This window comes from Chroicocephalus ridibundus, chromosome 11 (assembly GCF_963924245.1).
Source record: "Chroicocephalus ridibundus chromosome 11, bChrRid1.1, whole genome shotgun sequence".
NCBI classification, from domain to species: domain Eukaryota; kingdom Metazoa; phylum Chordata; class Aves; order Charadriiformes; family Laridae; genus Chroicocephalus; species Chroicocephalus ridibundus.
In genome coordinates this window covers 18241219-18262555 of record NC_086294.1, presented here as the reverse complement: position 1 = coordinate 18262555, position 21337 = coordinate 18241219, and the positions used below count along the sequence as shown (strand labels likewise).

At 57.5% G+C, this 21337-nt stretch overlaps 1 protein-coding gene across 3 annotated transcripts in view; it reads left to right on the top strand.

Annotated features, from left to right (window-relative positions):
• Nucleotides 1-20930, top strand: part of CAMK2A (calcium/calmodulin dependent protein kinase II alpha) — a 37241-nt gene extending 16311 nt beyond the window's left edge. The window contains exons 6-19 of one of the 3 annotated variants that reach the window (XM_063349491.1): nt 223-295; nt 678-780; nt 1338-1421; nt 2016-2110; nt 2533-2655; nt 3429-3512; nt 5646-5688; nt 7460-7500; nt 11715-11747; nt 12845-12893; nt 14198-14273; nt 15095-15189; nt 15567-15795; nt 16018-20930. In XM_063349491.1, the coding sequence (XP_063205561.1) occupies nt 223-295; nt 678-780; nt 1338-1421; nt 2016-2110; nt 2533-2655; nt 3429-3512; nt 5646-5688; nt 7460-7500; nt 11715-11747; nt 12845-12893; nt 14198-14273; nt 15095-15189; nt 15567-15795; nt 16018-16021 (1132 nt within the window). In that variant the 3' untranslated portion in view covers nt 16022-20930. Of the gene's footprint in view, nt 1-222; nt 296-677; nt 781-1337; nt 1422-2015; nt 2111-2532; nt 2656-3428; nt 3513-5645; nt 5689-7459; nt 7501-11714; nt 11748-12844; nt 12894-14197; nt 14274-15094; nt 15190-15566; nt 15805-16017 lie in introns of all 3 variants that reach the window. The other 2 variants (XM_063349490.1, XM_063349492.1) reach the window with 2 other exon arrangements.
• Nucleotides 20931-21337: the final 407 nt, after the last annotated feature.

Below are 21337 nucleotides of genomic sequence, written 5' to 3'. Positions count from 1 at the left end.
AGCTGGGGGTCCAGCAGCTCTGGTGGGGTCTTACTGGGTTACGGCTGCTCTCCATGGGTGTGTGGCTTTTGGTGGAGGGGGACACTGAGCTGTGCTGCAGGGCTGCTGGTGGGAAGCACGATGGGGAGAGGGGCAGGAGGGGTGAAACGCAGCCAAGTCGAAGTGTCTGAGCAAACTCTGCCTCACTGAATGCTTCTGTGAGCTTTCTCCTCTCTCCCACAGCCACTGCATCCAGCAGATCCTGGAGGCCGTCCTGCACTGCCACCAGATGGGGGTGGTCCACCGGGATCTGAAGGTAGGAGCTGCAAGGAAAGGGGCTGTGGGAGGACGTGGGGACCCCATCTGCGATGCAAAACCCCGTGGAGAAATGCCCAGGGTCCTCCAGGGCAGCTGAAACACAGCAGGGAGAACCAATACGTAGGGTTTCTAGAAAGCCACAGAGCAAAGACCAGCTCTGGGGTGAAACAGCAGGAAGGACGGGGGTTAGGGAGGTCCTGGTAGTCCATGGTCCTCTAAAGATCAATGGATATCCCAACATATGGCAGGACAAACTGGTCAGGGAGAACATCGAGAGCCCTGACCTGTCTCTGTGCTGTGCTGGGAAGCCCCCCCACGACAGCAGAGCCTCCGGTGGGGGGGGTCGGTTCACACCTCTCCAACCCCTGTCTCCTCTGCAGCCTGAGAACCTGCTGCTGGCATCCAAGCTGAAGGGTGCCGCCGTCAAGCTGGCTGACTTCGGCCTTGCCATCGAGGTGGAGGGGGACCAGCAAGCGTGGTTTGGTGAGTAGGACTGGCCCCAGGTGGGGCATCCTCCAGCCCTTGTTGGTGTGTTTGGTTAGGGGGGGCTCCAGGAGGGACAGATGTCCCCAGGACCTGAACCCCAGGCTGTGGGAGTGCCCCGGCAGCATGCTGGGAGGCATGGTGGATGAGGAGGAGTTCGATGGCTCCAGCTGTGCCCCCGGAAACAGCCCGGTATTGATCCAGGGCACAGGCAAACAGCTCCGCAGGGACTTGATGGGTCACCAAGATGTCCTGATGAGCTGGAAAAGCTGGTGGCAGGGGCAGACCTGGGGGAGGAAAGCCTCATCCAAGTGCTGGAGGTCCACACCAGAGCACCCCAGCCTTCTGCACCATCCTGGGGTTTGGCTGGTGTCGCTGGCTGTTGCTGTTCACTCTGCTCTCGGGAGACACGGAGGTTTCTGGAGGGAGGGTGCCTGTCCCAATGGCTCAGCGTGTGCCGGGGCGCTCGGCTCTCGCGGGGGCTGGCCGGGCACCAGGCAAGCTGCGCAGGGATGGGGGCTGCCTGCTGGCAGTGAGTGATGGGCTGTCTGTCCCAGGTTTCGCTGGCACCCCGGGATACCTCTCCCCCGAGGTGCTCCGGAAGGACCCCTACGGCAAAGCCGTGGACCTGTGGGCTTGCGGTAAGTCTGACTGGGGCTGAAATGCCGGGACTGGGCTGGGCTGGGATGCATGGGATGAGGCAGGCTGTTGAGCCAGCATGTCCCAAGTGGCAGTCGCTAGACAGGTCTCGGGGTGTTCAGGGTGGAGGATTTACCCAAGAGGTGGCACATTACCTCTTCCCCAGTCCAGTGGCACCCTTCGCTGAAGGATCAGCCTCCTTGCTCTGCACCCAAAGCCCCCAGGCAGGGGAGACGCCGGCTCTTTTGCCCTGCAGTGCTATCGGAGTCAGGCAATGCCTCTTTGTAGCTGCAGCTGGAGGGGAACCTTCTTCCACCAGCAATGGGGAGGAGGCATCGCCCAGCCCTGATGGGGCACCTGGTTTGAGGCTGTGCACGGTGGCTGCCAGAGCCATGTATCTCCCCAGCCGCTGAACACGTCAGCACGGAGCTGGACCCACCAACGAGCCTTTTGCTTTTTAATCAGGGAGCAAATCCTCCCTTTTCCCCGATTTCTCAATTTCTCTGCTTGAGTTGGACCAGTCCCCAGACCCGGTCCGTTCATACCTCCAGCAATGAACTCTCTCCCACTGATCCCACATCTCCTCTCCCGGACAGGCGTCATCCTCTACATCCTTCTGGTTGGGTACCCGCCCTTTTGGGATGAAGACCAGCACCGACTCTATCAGCAGATCAAGGCTGGGGCTTATGATGTGAGTGGGTTTGCCTTCCTCCCCCCCTTTTACTGTCTCCCCTCTCTCCTGCAGTCCCCGTGTTGCCGTCTGCTGCTCCATAAGACCAACCAGGACAAATTCAGACAGACAGGAGCAAGTTTCTTTCCTCTGCTCCAGTCACAGAGGGCTGGCCAAGCTGCCATGCCCAGGGGCACACACTGGCACATTTCAGGTCCACTTTGCAGGACAAATAGGTCTTGTCCTGGGCCCTTCCACCTTTCTCCCTCCACACCTGTTCTCCAGTTTTCCATCTAGCAGCTCTTTCCAGTGGCTACTCTCTCTCCAACCTGTCCCACGGGCAGGAGCAAAGGGTTGCAGGAGAACCAACCCAAGTGCAAAAGGGCTTCTGCTCCTTCCATTGCTCCCTGCCACCTCTCACCCCGGTCCCTTTGCTTTGGCAGTTCCCCTCCCCTGAGTGGGACACGGTCACTCCTGAAGCGAAGGATCTCATCAACAAGATGTTGACCATAAACCCGTCCAAGCGCATCACGGCAGCGGAGGCTCTGAAGCACCCCTGGATATCGGTGAGCTTGGTGGCGCTCACCGGTTGGGGTCGAAGGTCTAGAGGTGTGGGGGTTCACAGAGGGGGAACATCTCACTGTGGAGCACGTGTTACCAAACATGCTGTGTGGCTCTTTCCTCCATCCTGGGAAGATGGTTTCCTGGCTTGGTTCCTCCCAGTGCTCCCGGAGCAGCCTTTTCCCTGAGGCTTTACAGCAGAGAAAAGCCTGGAGTGTGAATGCAAACAGCGTGTCCCAGGGGAGCTGGTGATGGGAGGGACACGCACGTTCCCAGCCCTGGTGGGGTCAGGCTGGTCTCTTGGTGTCACGCTGCACTGGAGGAGCCTTTCCTCGGGGAGGGTGGGAGCAGGCTCGTGTTTATCCATCTATACCCCCCAGCAGCAATCAATCCCCCCGCTGCCCCTCGCTGCTCCGGCCGCTGCTTCTCACTCTGAATCAGCCCCTAAAGGAAGGAGGAGTCCACGGGCTTAACCCTGGGACCGCGCACCACGTGTAAACCCCGAGAGCGCTGCCAAACGCGGGCGGTCAGTCGAGGGGTTAACTCAGGGGGCAGCCAGCTCTCCCTGCGAACCCCCCCACCGCCGGAGCAGATCCTGCTGACTCCAGAGCTTCCATCTCCTGCCGCCTATTAAAGTTTTATCTGCTGCTGCTGCAGGCGCCTCTGGCCCGTGCCTCGGCCGCAGGAGATCACACACGTGTGCCTGCGTGTGCGAGCGGGGCCGGGGGAGCCCCTTCCCCCTCGGCGCCATCTCTGAGCCGGGTCTCTCTCCCCCCAGCACCGTGCCACCGTGGCGTCATGCATGCACAGGCAGGAGACGGTGGATTGCCTGAAGAAGTTCAATGCCCGGAGGAAGCTGAAGGTAACTCTCCCAGTCTCCAAGCTGGCTGCAAAATGCATGGTCAGGTCATTGGTGGGTTTGTTCCCCAAGTGGGAAAGGACAGGGTGGTGTCTCCGGGTCAGCGGTATGGGGGTGATTTGGGGATCCCCGTTGTGAAGAAGGGAAAAAAGACCGCGTGGGGTGGTGGCTGCGTCTGGCTGGGGTTCCCAAGTGCTTAGAGGAAAGCCGTGGTGAAGGAAAGCCCTGAGTCACTGTCACGGTTTTGGCCGGACAATCAGAACGACAGATGCGCCCCCCTCCCCCCCCCCCAGAGGAGAGGAAGAGATAAAGGGATTTAAGAGTTTAGAAAAGGAACTAGACTACTTCAATGAAAATAATAATAAATAAGAAAATAGTAAATAATAATAGAATAATAAAAACTAAAGGAAAAAAAGTATACAATATATACAAAACCGTATCCAGCTCCCAGGATGACGATCGCGTCACCAGCAGACACAGGGAAAGCCCCAGACTGGAGTCAGTGACGGACAGGAGCTGAATTCCAGAACTAGAGTCAGGAATGCTCGGATTGGGATCAAAGACAGACAAACAGACAGGGTCCTCCTCAGACGTCGGCCATTGAAGAAAACACGAGCCAGAGCCGCCTTGCCCCTTTGATCCCTCAGCTTTTATACTGAGCGTGATGCAGATGGGCTGGAATACCCTGTTGGGCAGTTTGGGGTCCCGTCTGCTCCTCCCCGCAGGTGGGACCCCTCTACGCTTCTCCGCTTCCGACCCTCTAACGGGGCAAACAGCGCAGTTATCTGCCCTTGGTTGTTACAGCAATAAGGATGAGCAAGAGCCTCTGTGCGCACCATTCCTTGGTATAATCAGGTCTCATCACTCTGAGAGCGAACAGTTTCTGAACAATATGCTGTTAACTTCAGCCTTTAGTCAGTTAGAAGAGGCCCAGCTGAAAAGTAAAATTACAAATCAGAAAGTTGGTTCTGTTTTACCTCAAACCAGGATGGTCGCACAGCCGCCCTGGACGCTGGGATGAGGACTTTCCCACTGGAGTCAGTGACGGGAAAGCTCCTCTTTGGGGCAGGACATGGATCTGGGAGGCAGAGTGAGACTCCTTTGCCTGATGACCAAACCACTTTGCAGCCAAGGAACAAAGTCATCTGTAGATGGGCAAAAAGCTGTGTCTCACCCACACCAGCAGCCCCGCAGGCTTTCCCTTCTCGGATGCCGTTGTGTGCTGCAGCCTGGACCCCCTCTGAAATCGCCGTCCCCCCAGGCTTCACCGTCGAGCTGGAGCACCTCCCTGCAGCACCCATCTCCCAAGTGCTGCTCAGCCCCAGCACAGCACTGGGAACCGGCTCTGGAAATGGCGATGCCTCCTCCAGAGCCGGAGACACACAATGGGACGGCACCGGCCTGTGCCACGGTCGGAGCCATCAGCGCTCCAGGCCTGAACGCGATGTGGCACGGAGCAGTACAGCTGCAGGCTACTAACAAGATTATCAAGAAAAGAAACTGGCTATAAACTATTATTACTTTTCAGCTAGACAAGTAATCAAATTAGTTCAGGCACACACGTCAAAATGGTAATCCATTACTGCAAGCAATTAGTCCAAAGTAATCTCATTATACGCTGAGCAACTAGTTAGTAGAGTCAGCTGGAAAAGGGGAAGCATTTTTATGAACGTTGTTTTGCGGTGGTGATCTTTGCAGGGCTCCCATGAAAAATCCCCGCCCTGCTGCTTTTAGCTGGCACGGCTTTAATTGCAATTAAATCTGGTTCCGCTCCCGGTGGCTCCCTTTGCTGCCAGCTGCCGGCCCCGGTCAGCGGAGTCGTGCTACATCTAGGGCTGGGTAGAGCGAGACCGAAATGCGCCCCGGGGATATTTGATATCCCTTTAATCTCAGAGGGAAGGCAGTTTCGGAGAATGCAACCCAACGCCCTGGCTCTGGGGATGCAGGGTCGGGTACCCAGGGCTGCTTTTGATGGCAGGAGGAGAATATCAGCCCGTGGGCCAGTTTCCTTCCAGCGAGGTGGCCGGGGGACAGGTGACGAGCAGGGCTTTCCTCCCCCAGGGCTGGGGGGAGCGGTGGGGGCACGGGGGGCCAGGGCCCAGCACGCCCTTTCCTTCTGCCTTCTGTGTCTTTCAGGGAGCCATCCTCACCACCATGCTGGCCACCAGGAACTTCTCCGGTAGGTGCCGTCTCTGGGGCTCATCTCCTTGTCTTACACAGTGCCCAAAGGGGCAAACCTGTAGGGTCCCTGGAGAGCTGGCTTTGTCCCGGTTGTCACGGGTGGGGGGGGTGAGGTTGCAGCCTGGTGCCTCTGGGGATGTGTGGCATTGGGTGGTTGTCCGGACCAGGTCATCTGGCACCTCCCAGCTGTCTGCTGGCTTGGGATGCAGGAGAAAAGGTGTCTGGCTGAGGCACGGTGGTCCCCAGAGGTTTAGGTTTTTTAGGGTTTGTATGCGCCCACCCGTTTGGCTTGTGCCGGGGTGGGGATGCGAGTGCTGGGGGCAGCCAGGGCTCAAGGCGGCTGGTTTTGTGTCCTCCTGGAGGTGTTTGTGGCTCAGGGAGAGCATCCTCTGCACCAGCAAAGTGTAAGAATGGTCCCCGGGTGCCACTGCAGCCAGATGGCAGCGGGTCCCTCGGGTCCCTTCCCTGGCAGGAGGATGCTGATCCCACAGGAGCCCCCGCTCTCCTCCTGCCTCCCTACATCCCGAGGGCTGCATGGGGACTCAGGAGCAGGGATAGAATGCTGCAGCCCAGCCTGTGCACCAGGAGAGATCTCGGTGCAGCCACAAACCCTTGCTGAGAGCTGTCCCCTCTGGGGACACCCTGATGTCACGGAGTAGGCCATGAGGCTGGGATTTCAGAGGCAGGGATCAGCAGATCCCGGCAATTCCCAGGCGCGGAACCAAAAAGGAACCAGGTGACTGCAGAGCTCATCCACTCGCTGTCATCTCCAGCCTTCCCCAGCCCTGGGGATGGTCCCGGCAGAGGTGGGACGAGCCAGCCAAGCCCAGCGTGCCAGCTGAGCGGGCTGGTGGCAGCTGTTTGGTGTTGGATGGGTGTTTCGGGGTGCTTCGCTGAGGCGGCCCAGGCATCGGGTGTAGCAGGGGGGAGCTGGGGGCTGCTGGCCCAGCCAGGTGCCGGGGGGGGAGAGGGCCACGGCTGGGGGTTGGCATCTGCATTTGTCGTGGGGGGGATCGTGCTGACACATTTAGCACTTGTGGGCAGCGTGCGGTGGGGCTGGAGGAGTCCAACAGCTGGGGGGATCCGGTGTCAGAGCCGCGGCGGACACGCAGCATCAAAGGGCAGGAAATTCAAAAGCATCTCTCTTAGCGCTGCCCGTCCCACGCACAGCCCCGGGGGCTCGCCCGTCCCCCCGGGAGCACGGGGATGGCATCCCGTGTGGGGCTGAGCCCAGTCGATCCCTGACTGAGGGGGGGAACGGGGAGGCTTGTGTAGCCCGGGGGGGCTGTGGCCGTGCCGGCAGCGGTAGGTGGGCAGCGGGGAAGGCGTCTGCTTTCCATCATTGTCAAAATGTGGGCTGCAGCTGTCGGGCCGGCGGGCCGGCAGCACATGATCCCAGCAGCATGGGGCTAAAATTAGAGGGCGGCAGGCGGGGGCAGCCCATTCCACCGCGCTGAGCCGCGCTCGGTCGCCAGCACCCCCCAGCCGGAGCCCGCCTGCCGCCGGACGGTCCCTCCGAACCGCCCCGAGGACTCGGCGTGACGTTAGGAGACGGGTCATGCCCCTGGCCGAGAGTCACCGGGGCAGGACGGGACGGTGCCGGCGAGGTGGCCCCTGAGCACCCGGGGTTTGCCGGAGAAAGGACGAAACCCCCCAGCCGGTCCCGTGGGGTCCTGCCGCTCTGCCGCCCGGCACCATGCTGCTGATCCTCGGCCTCCTGGTCTTGGTGCCCTGCCTGGCTCTCCTAACCTCCTTCCTCCTCTCCCCAGGAGGCAAAAGCGGTGGCAACAAGAAGAATGACGGCGTGAAGGTAAGCCCCCTCCCCGCCGCCCTCTCCCGCCTGCCCCCCTGCTGCCGGGGCGGTGGTGGGGGTCTCCGTCCCTGCCGGCGGTCCCCGTGACACCCTGTGCTTTAAAGGGCAGCTGTTGGCCCAACTGTCCCGGTGTGTCCCCATGCCACCGGCTCAGCTCCTGCCAGGACAGGCGGCGCAGAGACGGCGAGCGAGGGGAGCGGGATGGTGCTGGAGGGGTGTCCGGGGGGAATTCCCTGCCTGCAAAATGCGCTCGCCCCTCGCTGCACCCAGGGAGGGGGAGTGGCTGGACCAGGAGAGGGGACAGGGGACACGGGGTGGCAGCTTTGCAGCCCGGAGCCATGGCTTCAGCCTGGCAGCAGACGTTTGGCGAGATGGGGGGGCTGCATCTCCTGCTTGCCCCAGCATGCGTCCCGCTGCGGCTGGTGGGGCTGGGCTCGCCCCCCAGCTCCTGTCCCATCCTGTCCCCGAGGGCTGCTGTGCTGCAGGGTGGCACATGGGTGCCTTTAACCCTCTTGGCAGCACTGATGGCCCCTCGTGCCCAGCGCAGGCAGAGCAAATGCGTGTGGTGGTGCTTGACGGAGCAAATGGCTTGGTGATGCTCTAAAAACGAGCCAGTGTCTGGTGGAGCTCGTTTCTCAGGCTGCAGAGACCTCAGGTTTGCCTGCCCCTCCGAGGTGGGGCCACAGCTCTTCTCCAGGACAAGGTGGCTCCTGGAGGCAGCAAAATCCTGCTGCTGAGCAGCTTCTTCTGACAGTACGGAGATGTGGTGGTCAGCGAGCTCTGTCGAACTCCTCCTGCAGGAAGGAAGGGCCCGTGTGAGGGTCCTTCTCTCCTTACCTCTTCCCTTCATGAATACAAGCGATCACTCAGCAGGGGAGAGCTGGCGTGATCGCCTCCCCCATCGCAGGGCAGGGGTGCATGGTGTCAGGCAGAGCTTTGGGATCCCGGCTGCAGCATGTCTGCTCTCCTTCCTCCAGCCCTTTCGTAGGACCTAGCTGTTGGGCTGTGAGGGGCACAGGGTTTTAGAAGAGCAGAGTCCTCAGCTGGCTTCTTCTCTCCTCAGGCCAAGTGGTCAGTGGAGCCAGAGGTCTAGGGATGGCTTGTCTTTCCCCCACTCCTTCCAGACAGAGCGACTGGGACAGGACAAGCCTGCAAGGCTTGAGATCATGCACAACCTTCCAAAGCTGGGGCTCAGCTCCACAGCAGACCATTCCGGCCATACAGCATAATTCTGCAACATGAAGCTGATGGCCTGCATTGCTATGAGAGGACATTGCTTTGGGCCATGGTGTCAGGATATCACGTGGCTTCCAGGACAGGATTGCTAGTTTTGGACAACAGTGCTGGCACAGAGGGGACAGGTCCCATGGGAGTCACAGAAACCCATCTGACAGCCACTGCTGGCCTGTCCTCTGCTGCTCTGAGGTCCTGGCTGCTTCTGGGACTGACCTGAGAAGTGATACCACAGGTAGAGCTCACTTGGTACAAGTTGCTGGAGCACGGGTGAGAGCAATCAAGAGATGCATTTTTAAGCTGTAAAAGGAGAGAATGGTGGATGGAGAGGCTTCATCAGGCACGGTCCTGAATGTAATTTTCCAGCAGAAAGGGACAACCTTGAATTTCACCTCTAGCATCACTGGGATGGCGTGGTGGTAGAAGACCATTTGCCAGCCCTACTTGCTAATGATGCTCCCTCTTGGACTTCAAAGCAGCTTTGAGAGCAGGTATTATCCTGGGAAGAGGGGCGCTTGCTGCTGTAGCAAAATAGCTAGTTTGGGTAAGCAGCCTTCTGGCCCATCACTGAAAGTCAGCAAGAGAGGCTGGTTTGTGTCCTCAGCCCCTTGCTGGTGAGCGGGGAGCAGCAAGTGAGGCTTCATCCTGAGTGCAGTCTACCAGCCAACACTCAGCTCAAGAGGGCGTCCAAGCACTGGAGAATGAGGTTGGCTTTTTATTGCCCCCTTTCCAACAAGTGGAGGTGAGACAGCCTGGCTAGATAGCCGGGAAGGTAGAGGAGAAGACAAAGCAGAGGCAAGCTCATGTCCAACAGGTTGCTTGTGTTGGCCACCTTCAGCACTACCATTCCCACCTCTCATTCCCATGCTCAGCCTGGGGGGACTCACAGCGTAACCCACTCCTGGGCGCACAGGGAGGCTGGATGCTCCGGGTGAAGATTTAGTGGCCCACTGTGGGCAGCTGGCAGATGTTGGGGCATTGCTGGGCGGTATTCATTTCTTTCCATCTTTCTGGAGAAGCGAGGCAGGAACCTGGAAACCTGCTTTGGGAAGGTGGGCAGGGAACGGTCCTGCCTGCTCGGAGCAGGGCTGTAAGTCAGGCCACACGATGCGGTTTATTGTCAAAAGAGTTGGGTCCCCATTTGGAGAAATCTGGTGGACTGACCGTCCCCGTGAGAGCAGGCAGGTCGCTGGCAGCCACCCCTGCCGTTCCTGCCCAAAGCTATGCAGGTGGGCAGCAGGTAGCCAGTGCTGCCCCCCAGCCTGCCCGCTCAGCCCTCCACCACCGGGATGGTGCTAGCCCAGGCTCAGAGGGCTCAAAACTCACCCTCCCGAGGAGGTTGTTCCCCAACTAAAAGCATTCACGGGACCAGAAATCCTCCTGGAGCCCCGCTCTGGGCTCTGCGGGAGGTCTTCTGGTCCCAGCAGCTACGATACCTTCACTGCCCTGTGTAGTGTCACATCTCGTCACATTGTAAACTAATGAAATCACTGCCCCATGTCGCATCCTGTCCCGTCCTAAATTAATGAGCTCACTGCCCCGTGTTGCATCCTGTTACTGTATGTCCAGACTCGACGCGGTCACTGCTTTGTGTTGCATTCTGTTGCGTCTGAAATTTCTGCAGTTTACTGCCCCGTCTCGTGTCCTTGGGTGGCAGAGGCTGTCAGCCCTTCCTGCAGACAGCCCAACTCCCAGCGGCTCTGTTTCCCACGAGGTTCCTTCCGAAGTACCGCAGCTCACTCTGCCCTTTAGGGACATCTGTGGTTTGGGTGAGGGAGGGGCGAGGATTAACGTAGGACCTAGCGAGGGAGGGGAGAGCTGCCCCGGCGGAGGGGGAAACGCAGTGACAGTGCTGGTGGGAGCCACGTAGGATGCGAAAGGAGCAATGAGGGGGAATGGACAGCAGCAGTTTTTGCACTGCAGCCCACCCACGCGCCCTAATGGGTCGCTACAGGGACTTTGCCAAGAGATTTGCACAGTGTGTGCTGCTTTTCCCTCTGCAGGGCAGGCAGAGCCGGTGCCTCCTTAAATACGCTGGTAAAAGACTTGTTATCTGGCACGGCAGCTTCTGATTCCTGCGCTCTGGTGTTTCCCAGCACCCACTGTGAGTCATACCCTGGGAGCTGGAGGAGAAAGGGCGTGAGGCCAGTGCTCACGTCCCTCTGTCTCCTGGCTGGATTAAAGATGGAGATGGGGAGCAGAGCACGGGAAGGAATGAGGGTCCAGAAGTAGTTTGGGATTGCCAGCAGAACCGTAACTATGGGGTCATCCAACCCAAAAGCCTTAAAGCCTAGTGCTCAAGGATGGAGACAAATACGTGCACGCGTAAGGTCGACTCTTTGGAGGAGACTTGTCCTGATTTAAAGCACTGGAGCTGCGCTTAGGACAGCTTCCCACATGGTGTGTCTGCCTTGCGGGGTCACGTAGCAATAGCCATGCCGGCTTTAGACCTGCCAGCTTAGCACTGGTCTGGGTCCAAAGCTAATTAAGCATCTCCACACTAGTCAGCAGCACGGGCAGATGCACCCAGAACAGCTCCAGAGCCTTTAGAAATCAGTGCAGCATTCACACCAGGCACAGGGCTGTAGGTGGTGGAGCTGCCTTAGCTTTCCAGCTTCCCACTCCTGTTCCTGTGAGCTTGCTGGCCTGGTCACAAAGCCACCAGAGTGCTCATCGACTCCTAGGGGACTCCCTTTAGGACTAGGCAGGTCCTTGGGATGAGCAACACCAGAGATTGTGGCAGGTCAGGAGAGAAAGGTGCTAGCAGGAAGGCGGGGAGGGAGCTGGCGTGGCACCACCAGCACCACAGCCAGTGGCAGGTCCCTGGAGGAGGACCAGGTTGCCCCCCCACGCCTTTCGTTTGCCCCTCCATGAGGACCACGAAGGGTGGCTCAGGAGCTGCTGCCTCTCACGTGCCGCTCTCTGCCTTTCTCACTCTGTGTCTCTTCCTGTTCCATCTCTTCTCCTTGTTTTTCCAGAAAAGAAAGTCCAGTTCCAGCGTTCAGTTAATGGTGAGTGTCCTTCGTCTTCCTCAATGCCGATATTGCTGGGCCTCTCTACGTGTTCCAGCTTCCCCCGTTTTTGGAAGTTACCTCGGGGTAGGGAAGAAGGGACACTGGGGTTGGAGGGAACATCCTCAAAGCCGTATCACCCACAAACCCCATTAAAAGGGTTGGTGCAGGCACTTGCTGGCCACCAGCTGGTGGGAAGCCAGCCCTGGTTCTTGCTGATGGGTTCTCATGCCGTTTCTCCCAGTTCTCCTGACTCAGGTCTGCAGGCTGCATCGGTCCAAGGAGCCTTGGAGAAACACCTTCCATGCCTCTGCGGGGACTGTATGGTCATGGGACACCTTGCCAACCTACATCGGGGTATTATGGGTAATACATAAGCAAGGCTCTGCTGGGAAGAGCTAGCAGAGCCATTGCTCTAGCTCCGCTAGCAGAGTCGCCTTGATGGGGCTCCTGGAGAGAGATGGGGGGTCAGTACCCCCCTCCCCCCCCCAAATCTGTGTAGTGCTCAGCTGTTTCTTGAAAGAGCTGTGTCTCAGCCTTCGGTGGTCCATGTGGGTCTTGGAAGCACTCTGTTTTATTGTACATTTCTCTCCCTACTCTGCGGTCAGTGTGGTCTCTCTCACTCCTGCACAGTCCCCTCTTTCTCATCCCAGCTCCTCCTCGCTGTTAATTTGTACATCTCTCTCTTTATCGTACAGTCAACATGGTGTCTTCCACCCCCGCACAGCCCCTCTCCCTGCCCCTCCGGCAACGCTCCTAGGAACCCAACAGACCCCCCCACCCCCGGACCTGCCCCCATCTCTGTCCCCACAGGCGTCGGTAGGAAAGGCAGCGCCGTTCCTACGAGACCCTCCACAGCCCAGCTCTTGTGCCCTTGGCTACAAGGCGTGGAGGTCAGGGAGGGCTCTGCCAGCGCTGCCCTAGAGCTGTGGTTGAGGACGGGTTGGACCTGCTGGCGTTTTCCTTGGTTTCTGCCCGTTGGCACAGTCGAGCGCTGTGGGGTCGGACTCGGGGGGCTGTCGAACACACGAGCTCTGTCTGGCGCGGGGAGAAGACCCCTCTCACCTCCCCGTCTCTCCTTTCTGTTCTTTGCTCAGGAATCGTCGGAGAGCACCAACACCACCATTGAGGATGAAGACACCAAAGGTACTGGTGGGGGCACCCGGGGAGGTGGGCAGGCTGTTTCAGACGTGTGCCCTGGGGTCATTATTCTGGCCACCCCTAATGAGATATTGGCTATGGTGAAAGCCACCACCATTGAGTTGCCTCAGGACCCTTCAGAAGTTGCTTTAACTCTTGGGTGGTTTCACTGATGGGTCTCTGCCACAAGCAGCTGGAGCACTGCTGACGAGGAGGAGGGGGAGTCCCACAAACAGGGATGTTCCCTGAAAACAGGCATGGAAATGGCAGAAATCTGCAGAGACAGCAGCCTGGCTACCAGTTCCACCAAAACAAACGGCCCTTTGGGAAAAGCCTCCAGGGGAAATCCCTGCCTCCCGCCCCCCTGCCTGCCAGAGCCAGCTTTCTAAGAATAACCCAGGGAATAATTTATCAGTGCTAATTTGTAAAGTCTCTCGACGAAGCGGTCTCAGCACAAAGCAAGATGGACTTTGGCTCGACGTGAGAGTTAATGGGATACGTGTCCTCCTGGGGAAGGGCTCCCCGAGAGTGGACGTGGAGGCAGGCGGTGCTCGGGAAGTGACAGGGATCCCTCTCCTCCTTTCTGAACGGCTCTCAGGAACGTGCTCCCTCTCCTTTCATTAGCCACATACAAAAAAAAAAAAAATTTAAGTCAAGCATGACGCTGATTTGCATTTGAAGCAGAGCCTCATTAATAAGCCCAGGGTTACCTCTGAGACAGCTCCTCCTGCATCCCGGGGAGCCAAATCCGCACTCGCAACCCAGTCCCTTCCCAGATGAGCCAGCAGAGCCGCACGCTGCCGTGGCCTTCGCGAGGTCCCCCCCTATGTCTGCTGAGGTGGATGGCCACATCACCCACCTGTCCTTCCCCCCAGCTGGGACCCTCCCCTCCCATCTCAGAGGGAGGTGGGACCATCCTTGGTCCAGCTTGCCCTGGCTGGCCGATGATGTGAGTTCCTGGGGCAGAAGGTCCCAGCTTGGCAAGGCTCTGCAGCCAAGACCAATCTGTGCCAACATTTTGGGCGGAGGGCAGCTCACCACTTGGTGGTTAACCCTTTTGCTCTTTAGGAAAATACAAGGTTTTTCAGTTTTGCCCTGACTTTGGAGATCTTTCCTCTCTGGAGGTGAAGAGCCCTTCCCCACATCTCTCTCCCAAGTCGCTCTCCTGCTTTTTCCCTGGAGAGTTTCGAATGGCCCCCAATGTCCCTCCGTCTGCTTTTAACGAGAAAAAGATACCTCACTGATATTGCAACGCCAGCGCTTCTGGTTTGTTTTCTCCTTTTATTTTCTTTTTCTCTTTAAACCAACAGTACGGAAGCAAGAAATCATTAAAGTCACAGAGCAGCTGATCGAAGCAATAAGCAACGGCGACTTTGAGTCCTACACGTGAGTGTGCCCAGGGTGGGTTTGGGCTGGGGTGGGGGCTCAGCCTCTCGATGACAGCCCAGGAGGTTTTACTGCTGCCCAGGGCAGGGCGACCAGGTTGACGTGGTGGTGGGGCATGGAGACCATCCCAGAGAAGCAGAGGACATCAGTTTTCCAAACCTGGTGCTTCTCTCACACTAAGCTGACCACATCTCTCCGGTCTCATTATCATGGATGAGCCCATTGTCTGGTTTGCAGAAAGATGAATAACTGTAAACCTGATTTATGGTGGAAGAAGGAACATTGCATCCATGGTATCCATTATATCCAGATTGCCGCAGGCTGCTTGGAAGAGTAACTGCTTTCTGCTCGCTGAGCTGACGCTCCTCCGAGTACACTTCTTCTGTGTCCAAGGCCTATTTAATTAGCGATGTCTGAGCGAGTGCAGGGCTTCGTCCCTGCCTCAGAGAATCGCAGCAGGGATATTTTGATACAGAGCAGAGAAGATGATTTTTTTTCCCCCCCTGCTGTTTTTCTGTCTTACAAAGAAGACGGCAGTGTTTGGGGAGGTTTAATTGGAGATGGTGACTGAGGGAGAATTCGCTCTGCCTCGTTGGGGTCCTGGCCGCGGTCAGTGGGCTGGAGGCGAGGTGGGGTGGGCTTCATGCAGAGTGCAGGGATGAAGTCAGACTGCGGCTTGAATTGCTCACTGGCGCAGAGGCTCCTTGGGCTCGGGCTGAGGGGGAATCACCCCGAGCATGAGCCGTGTGGGTTTTGCAGGCTCTCACACCAGAAGCAGTGAGATAACCTCTCCCTTTTCTCTCCGCTTCCCGCCTCCCCAGGAAGATGTGCGACCCTGGGATGACTGCCTTCGAGCCCGAGGCTCTGGGCAACCTCGTGGAAGGCCTGGATTTCCACCGATTCTACTTTGAAAACCGTAAGCAGCCCCCTTGCCTCCCAAGGGGCCCTTCCCACCTCCCATGGGCCCGGCTGTGCCTTGACCTCCGTCAGCTTGCTGGAGAGAGGAGGGTAAGGGTGGCTTTGGGAGCATCTCTGGCTGATCTGGAAGGTCCCAGCAGGAGGTGAATCCAGCCCGCTAGGTCAGCTGGGGCCAGGCTGTAGGCAGAGGAGCTGTTTGGTTAGCTGCTTTCTAGGTGGACCCATCCCGAACCCACCCGTGCAGCATTTGCTCAGCCCCTCCAAGCAGAGAGCCTAACGCAAGCATCTCCCATTCCCACATTGCTGCTGCCCTGGGCAAGAGCCACCCAAATTCCTTCTGCTGCCTAAAGCCACTTGTCCTTGTCCCCTCTTCAGTGTGGTCCCGGAACAGCAAGCCCGTGCACACAACGATCCTCAACCCCCACATCCACCTGATGGGCGACGAGTCCGCCTGCATCGCCTACATCCGCATCACGCAGTACGTGGACGCGGGAGGGATCCCCCGCACCGCCCAGTCTGAGGAGACCCGCATCTGGCACCGCCGGGATGGCAAATGGCAAATTGTCCACTTCCACAGATCTGGGGCGCCCTCCGTCCTACCGCAGTAAGCCCTGTGAGGATCCAGGGATGGGGCAAGGGGGGGGCATGGAGGGGACGGTGCGGGCTCCTCGCGACCTTGAGGCTGCAAAGCGGGTGGGATCCTGCCCCGAGCGTCCGCGGTGGGGAGGAGATGGCCGATTGCCGTGAGATGGCATTGGGGAGAGGGATGCTCCGCTAATGGAATGGTCGAAGCAAAATCCCTCTCTGCCCGGTTTGTGTTTTGCAGCTGAAGCGCGGTCCTGCCCGTGTGGGGTTTGTCACTGACTGACTACCAAGAGGAGACCTCCTCCGACATCTTCACCTACGGGACTTTGGCTGTTGGCTCTGCTGCTTGGTTCCCGCTGGAATAACCCCCTGCTTCTCACCGCACACATGCAACGGTCCCACCGGTGCCGCGCAAGCATCCCATTGAACCCCCCCACCCCACCGGGGCCTGGCACTGGGCCCCCTTCCTCTGCATGAACCAGGAAAAGAGAAACCATGAACCTAAACCCGAGCACCTGGCCGGTGAGATGACACGTGCCGGGGTAACGGCCTCCCTCCTCGGCTGCATGGCGTTGGTGGGACCCTCCACTACCCGGCACGTCTCCTGAATTGGGCTCGGACTCGTCATCCGCCTCCATCCCCACCTCTGCTGGGAGTCCCCCTGAGGAAGAGGAGGGCAGGGGGGCAGTTTTGAGCTGCTCTGTGCCGCACCCTCTCTGCGCACTGGTGGATTTTGCTTCGCTGCTATTGAAGTCCCCATCAGCCACCGTGGCTCCCGCCTGCTCCCAACCCAAGCTCCTGCTTCCTGGAAGCCTCGGCCGGGGAACCGCGGTTTAAACCATTTGCAAAGTCCATATTCCATGCACCCCTGGGCAAGGAGGGCACTGTTCGGATGGGTGAGTAAAGGCTATCCATTTATTTTCCCTTCCCAGGAGCGTAGGCGTGGCTCCTTCCCAGGAGAGCGAGTAGGTTTTGCGCCCTGGCTCCGGGCGGCTGCCATGCCGAGAGGGATGCTCTCCCTCCTCCCTCCCTTCTCCCCTCGGAGCAGGGACCGGCGATGCCGGGAGAAGAGAGGAGGAGAAAGATGACTGCTTCCCAGCACCGTGTGGGCACAGCCGGGAGCCGGGGCTCTCTCAGCCGTGCCATGGCGGTAGCACCACTCTCGCGTCCTCCTTCCCATCCACCACCCAGCCTGGATCCTGCACCCCCAGCCCCCCAAGCACCCACCTCTGCCCCTCGCATGCTCCCCCGAGCTGGGACGGGGGCAGCCGAGCCGGCCGCTGATTTCGGGGCACAAACCTCCATCCATCGTCCACACGACTCCTTCCAGCGACGACGAGGAATGCAAGCTTTATAAAGTCACAAAACTCTGCGGAATCTGATCGTGCTTCGAAGAAAACAAACAAGCCTTTAGCTGTCTTCTACTTTGAGCGCATGCCTTTTTATAGGGAAGAGAAAACGACCTACCGTGTATTTCGTAACTTGATTTTGAGTATTTGCTGAAATGGATCTTTATGTAATAACTAGAAACATTCAACTGTTTAGGGCGGGGAGGGTGGGGGGATTTTTGGGGGTTGCTGTTTTTCATTGCGTTTACATTTGGAGAGGGGTTGCGCCGTCACGATGCTCCTACCGGGGGGTCCAGCGGCTGCCAGCCCCCACGTGGCTCATCGCATCCCGTCCCGCAGCTCCGGGCGGGTGAAGGCACCCACCTCCCCGGGGCACCCCCCTCTCCAGGGGCACCTTCCCGCACCCCACGGGTCTTCCTGCAGGGGCAAACCCAGGCGGTGGCTCTTGGGGAGCCACCGGGATGCGGCTTTCAGGACAGAAGACATGGCCGGGAAGGGGAATTTTGGTCTCACCTCTTTGCCGTCAGGTAGAGGTGCGAGGGTGGGTATTTTTCCGGCAATTCTTCCGTTTCTTGTTCTCTTTTTTTCTGGCTGGAACCCCTTTGCTCGTTGATGTGAGACTCCTGCAGCGCTGCTGCCCCGGGGGACTTTCAAGCTGCACTCTCTTCATCTGCATGGCGTTTAACTTTCTAGACGGTGCGTGTGTTGAAAAACAAAAAAACGAACAAAAACCCGCTTGTTTTGGACATAAAAAGAAAAAAAAAAAGGAAAACAAAAAAAGGAAAAAAAAAAAAAAGGAAATGTTTTCTCCATGTAAATTCTGAGCGTGTATTTTGCCTTTTCTGTGGTTTTGAACGCTTTGCTCTCTGTCGAGGCAGGGACGGCTGCTGCGCGGAATGCAGCCGCATCTTTGTAGACTGCGAAAATATTTTCCCACTGGACGGAGGGGTAGAAATCCAAACTGCTGGGGCATGAACAGGCCCTGAGAGGTGTTTTGGTCTGTCCCGCTGTGCCGGCAGTGCGATGGTTGCTTGCTGGCGATGTGTGTAGGAAATGCCTTTTTGGGGGGCAAATCAGACAGGTTCTCCGTGGGTGCCAATGCGCATCCCCGTGCCCTTGGTGGACCTGTGCTGTTTGACCGTGGAGCTGCATTGGCTTGCAAGAGATGGCCCCAAAGCAGGGAAATCCATGGCAGGGAGAGGATTAGCTTTTAAAGTAGAGTTTGGGTGTTTTTACAGATCTGTTTTTCTTCCTGTAGTCACGTAGTGCTGAATTTTTTTTCATTTTTAAAGGAAGGACTCAGCTCTTTCACAGTTCTCTCTCTCCCTCTCCGGAGCTGGCTCTGAAGCCAGCCATGGTGAGTGTCTCATCCACCTCCCGGTGCCCAGGCTCTCTGGGTGTCAGGAATATTTCTGGGGATCGGTATGAGACGGATGAGGAAGGGGGAGGTCACGGCAGGGCCCTGCATGGGAGCTGTAGCGCAGATGTGATTTCAGCCTGGTTTTGGAGCTGCTGATAGCTGTGGACCTTGGATGGTCTGTGAGGGTGAAGCTGCTCCAGCAGCCGCTGCTGGAGAAAGGCCTGGGACAGGGGGTGCGGTGGGGTTTGCTGGGGATGACAGACGAGATGCTGGGGTAGGTACGATCTCTTTTCACTGAGAGCCCAGTTTGGGCAGTCGCTGCTAGGGAGGAACATCTTGGTTTCCAGGGAGGCTTTGAGCTGTCTTCTTGGAGGTGGTTTCTTCCTCTTTGAGGCTTCCCTACTGTCATCTCTCCAGAGACAGGTTCCTCTGGAGGCAGCTGGATGTCCTTGCAACACCTAAAATGCTCCTGATCCTTTCCAAGGGAAGCAGAGTCTGGGGTTTCAACTCCTTTCTAGTCTTCCAGTCGAGCTGAAGCCTGACCAAGGAAGACCCAACTTCCCAACCTGCCCATGTTGGCAGCATTAAGCACCTGCACTTTAGGGGTCTGTTCCGCCTGGTTTCTCTTCCTCACTTTGCCCTGCTTCTCCTGAGCAGGTTCCTGTATCCCCAGAGCATCTCTGAGCAAGCACAGATAAACCACCACCCTTTCTTTTAGTAGCCATGGTGAACAGCTTCTGTCTCTGTCTTCCTTCACATTTCCTGATTTCTCCTAAACTTGCAGGAAAACTAAAAAAGTAAAATAAATCACCAACTGCCACCATCCTTCTTTGACTCACAGAGCCAGGGACGCTGCCCTTACATCTGTACTTTTAAGCTGTTGGCACAGTCCCTCACACATACTAACTGGCATCGCCCCAACAATCCCACCATGGTTCTGGGGATGACAAGGTCCAGGGCACGTTCCCAATAAGCAATATGGACCAGGCCACCTAGTTGGGATGTTGGGACGGACCTCCTGTCCCCATCAGGCTGTGCCACGTTTTGTTTCCTGGTACAGACACAGCCCAACCCACCTTGTTGCCTGGCCATCAGGGACAAACCAAACTCAGAAGTCCTCCAAACTGATCATCTCTTCCACCTCTTGCGGACCACAGGGGATATCTGAGTACAAGCACTTGATGCGGTGGTCTCAGGCTCCCAGCTCTGCCGGTGGGCTTGGGGATCGCCTGTTTTCCCTTTCTGGCTGCCAAGGTCCGGGTCCAGCTGCAACATCATCATTTCTCAGGTCTTGCTGGTGTGGCTGCTCTGGAAGAAGAAGAGGCCACTCCTGGGCCTCTGCACTTTGATGGAGGAGCAGGTGTTCCTCTCCTTACCCCAACCAGGCACAGCTGGGAGAGCTGCCTTTCCCCCCTGAGTAAATGCCCCCCCTGCCAGGCACCAAACCCCCATCTGACCCCAACCCTGCCTCCCCTCCCTTTGCCCTCCATGAGTTGATGGAGCCCCAGAGGTTGGAGCGGGCAGCAGCAGCCATCTGCCCCCACTTTGAGCTCACGGTCTGCTCTGCAGCCCATGGCAGGACCGCTGGGGAGGACCAGCGAGCAGCAGGGCTGTGTTTGAGAGGACAGCCACATAGCCCCATGGACCAAGGAATGTGTGTCAGCAGACGATCCCATAACCGTCTCCTCTGATCATCCCAGGAGCCGAGCTAACCCTTCTTCCCCACCGCAGGTCACATCTCGTGGTGTACACTGCTCTCTTGGTGCAACCACCATGCTCCTGATAGCAGGATAGAGACCTTGCCATTACCCATTTCCGAAGGTACAGATTCCAGCTCATCCATACCAGACAGGGAAACCCAGATGCGAACAGGCTGTGGCAACATCAGAGGTGGGGCTGGTGGCCCCTCTGCCATCTGTCCCCCAAAGGCCACCCACCAGCTCCCTGCCCCTTGGCTGAATGTCCTTCCCACCCACGGGTCGACAGGGAGTGGGAGAGGGGGCGGTGGAGGGAGCTATATTGAGCGGCCCCTTTCTTCTTTGGGTTGTTATCCCTTTTTTCTAACTGTTGCACAATTTTAGGGCTTTTGTAACATTTTTTTGGACAAGCAGGGAAAATACGTTAACAGTGGTTTAAGAGAAAAATGAGATATCTCTCTCTTATATATTATATATATATATAAAAAAATATATATACATACAGGAAATCTCTATGGAAATATTTATTTAAGATGGTTACAAAAAAATATATTATAATTCAGAGTATACCAAGCTTTGTCAAGCAACAAAAAAAATCAGGCCCCGGGGAGGGGTAGCTGCCTGTCCCCTCGTGTCTGTCAGTCCGTACGGTTGCAGCTGAAGCCTTTCTCTTATCTTTTTGTAAGTGCACTCGAACTGTCGAGCAGTGTGACCGTGTTGGATTCAGCGGGAGCTTGATGCGGGCTGGGGGTGGGTGGGGTGGGTGGGGAGGGATTGATTTTGTTTTCTTTTCCTTCGTTGTTTTTTTTTTTTTTCCTTTTTTTTCCCTTTTCTTTTTTTTTTTTTTTTTTGGAACCTGTGGCTGTGAACAGAATGATCACTGCTCAAATCGGATGCTCTATTGGGGGAGGGCGGCGGGGGGGACCGGGCGCGGGGTGGGTGTGGGCGGGAGGGCGAGTGTCAGTTTTATTCTTGGTGTTCAAGTGCAATAAATAGCTACCAACTTCTGAGCATGGAAACGGATGATTCTCCGTCACTGCAGTGACTCAGACCGTCTGCCACCACCTTGTCCCTCCGTCACCGCGCTCCTGTCCTCGAAAGCATCGAGCCTGGGATCAAACCTTGGGATGCTGGTACCGTGGGCGCTGCCTGTCC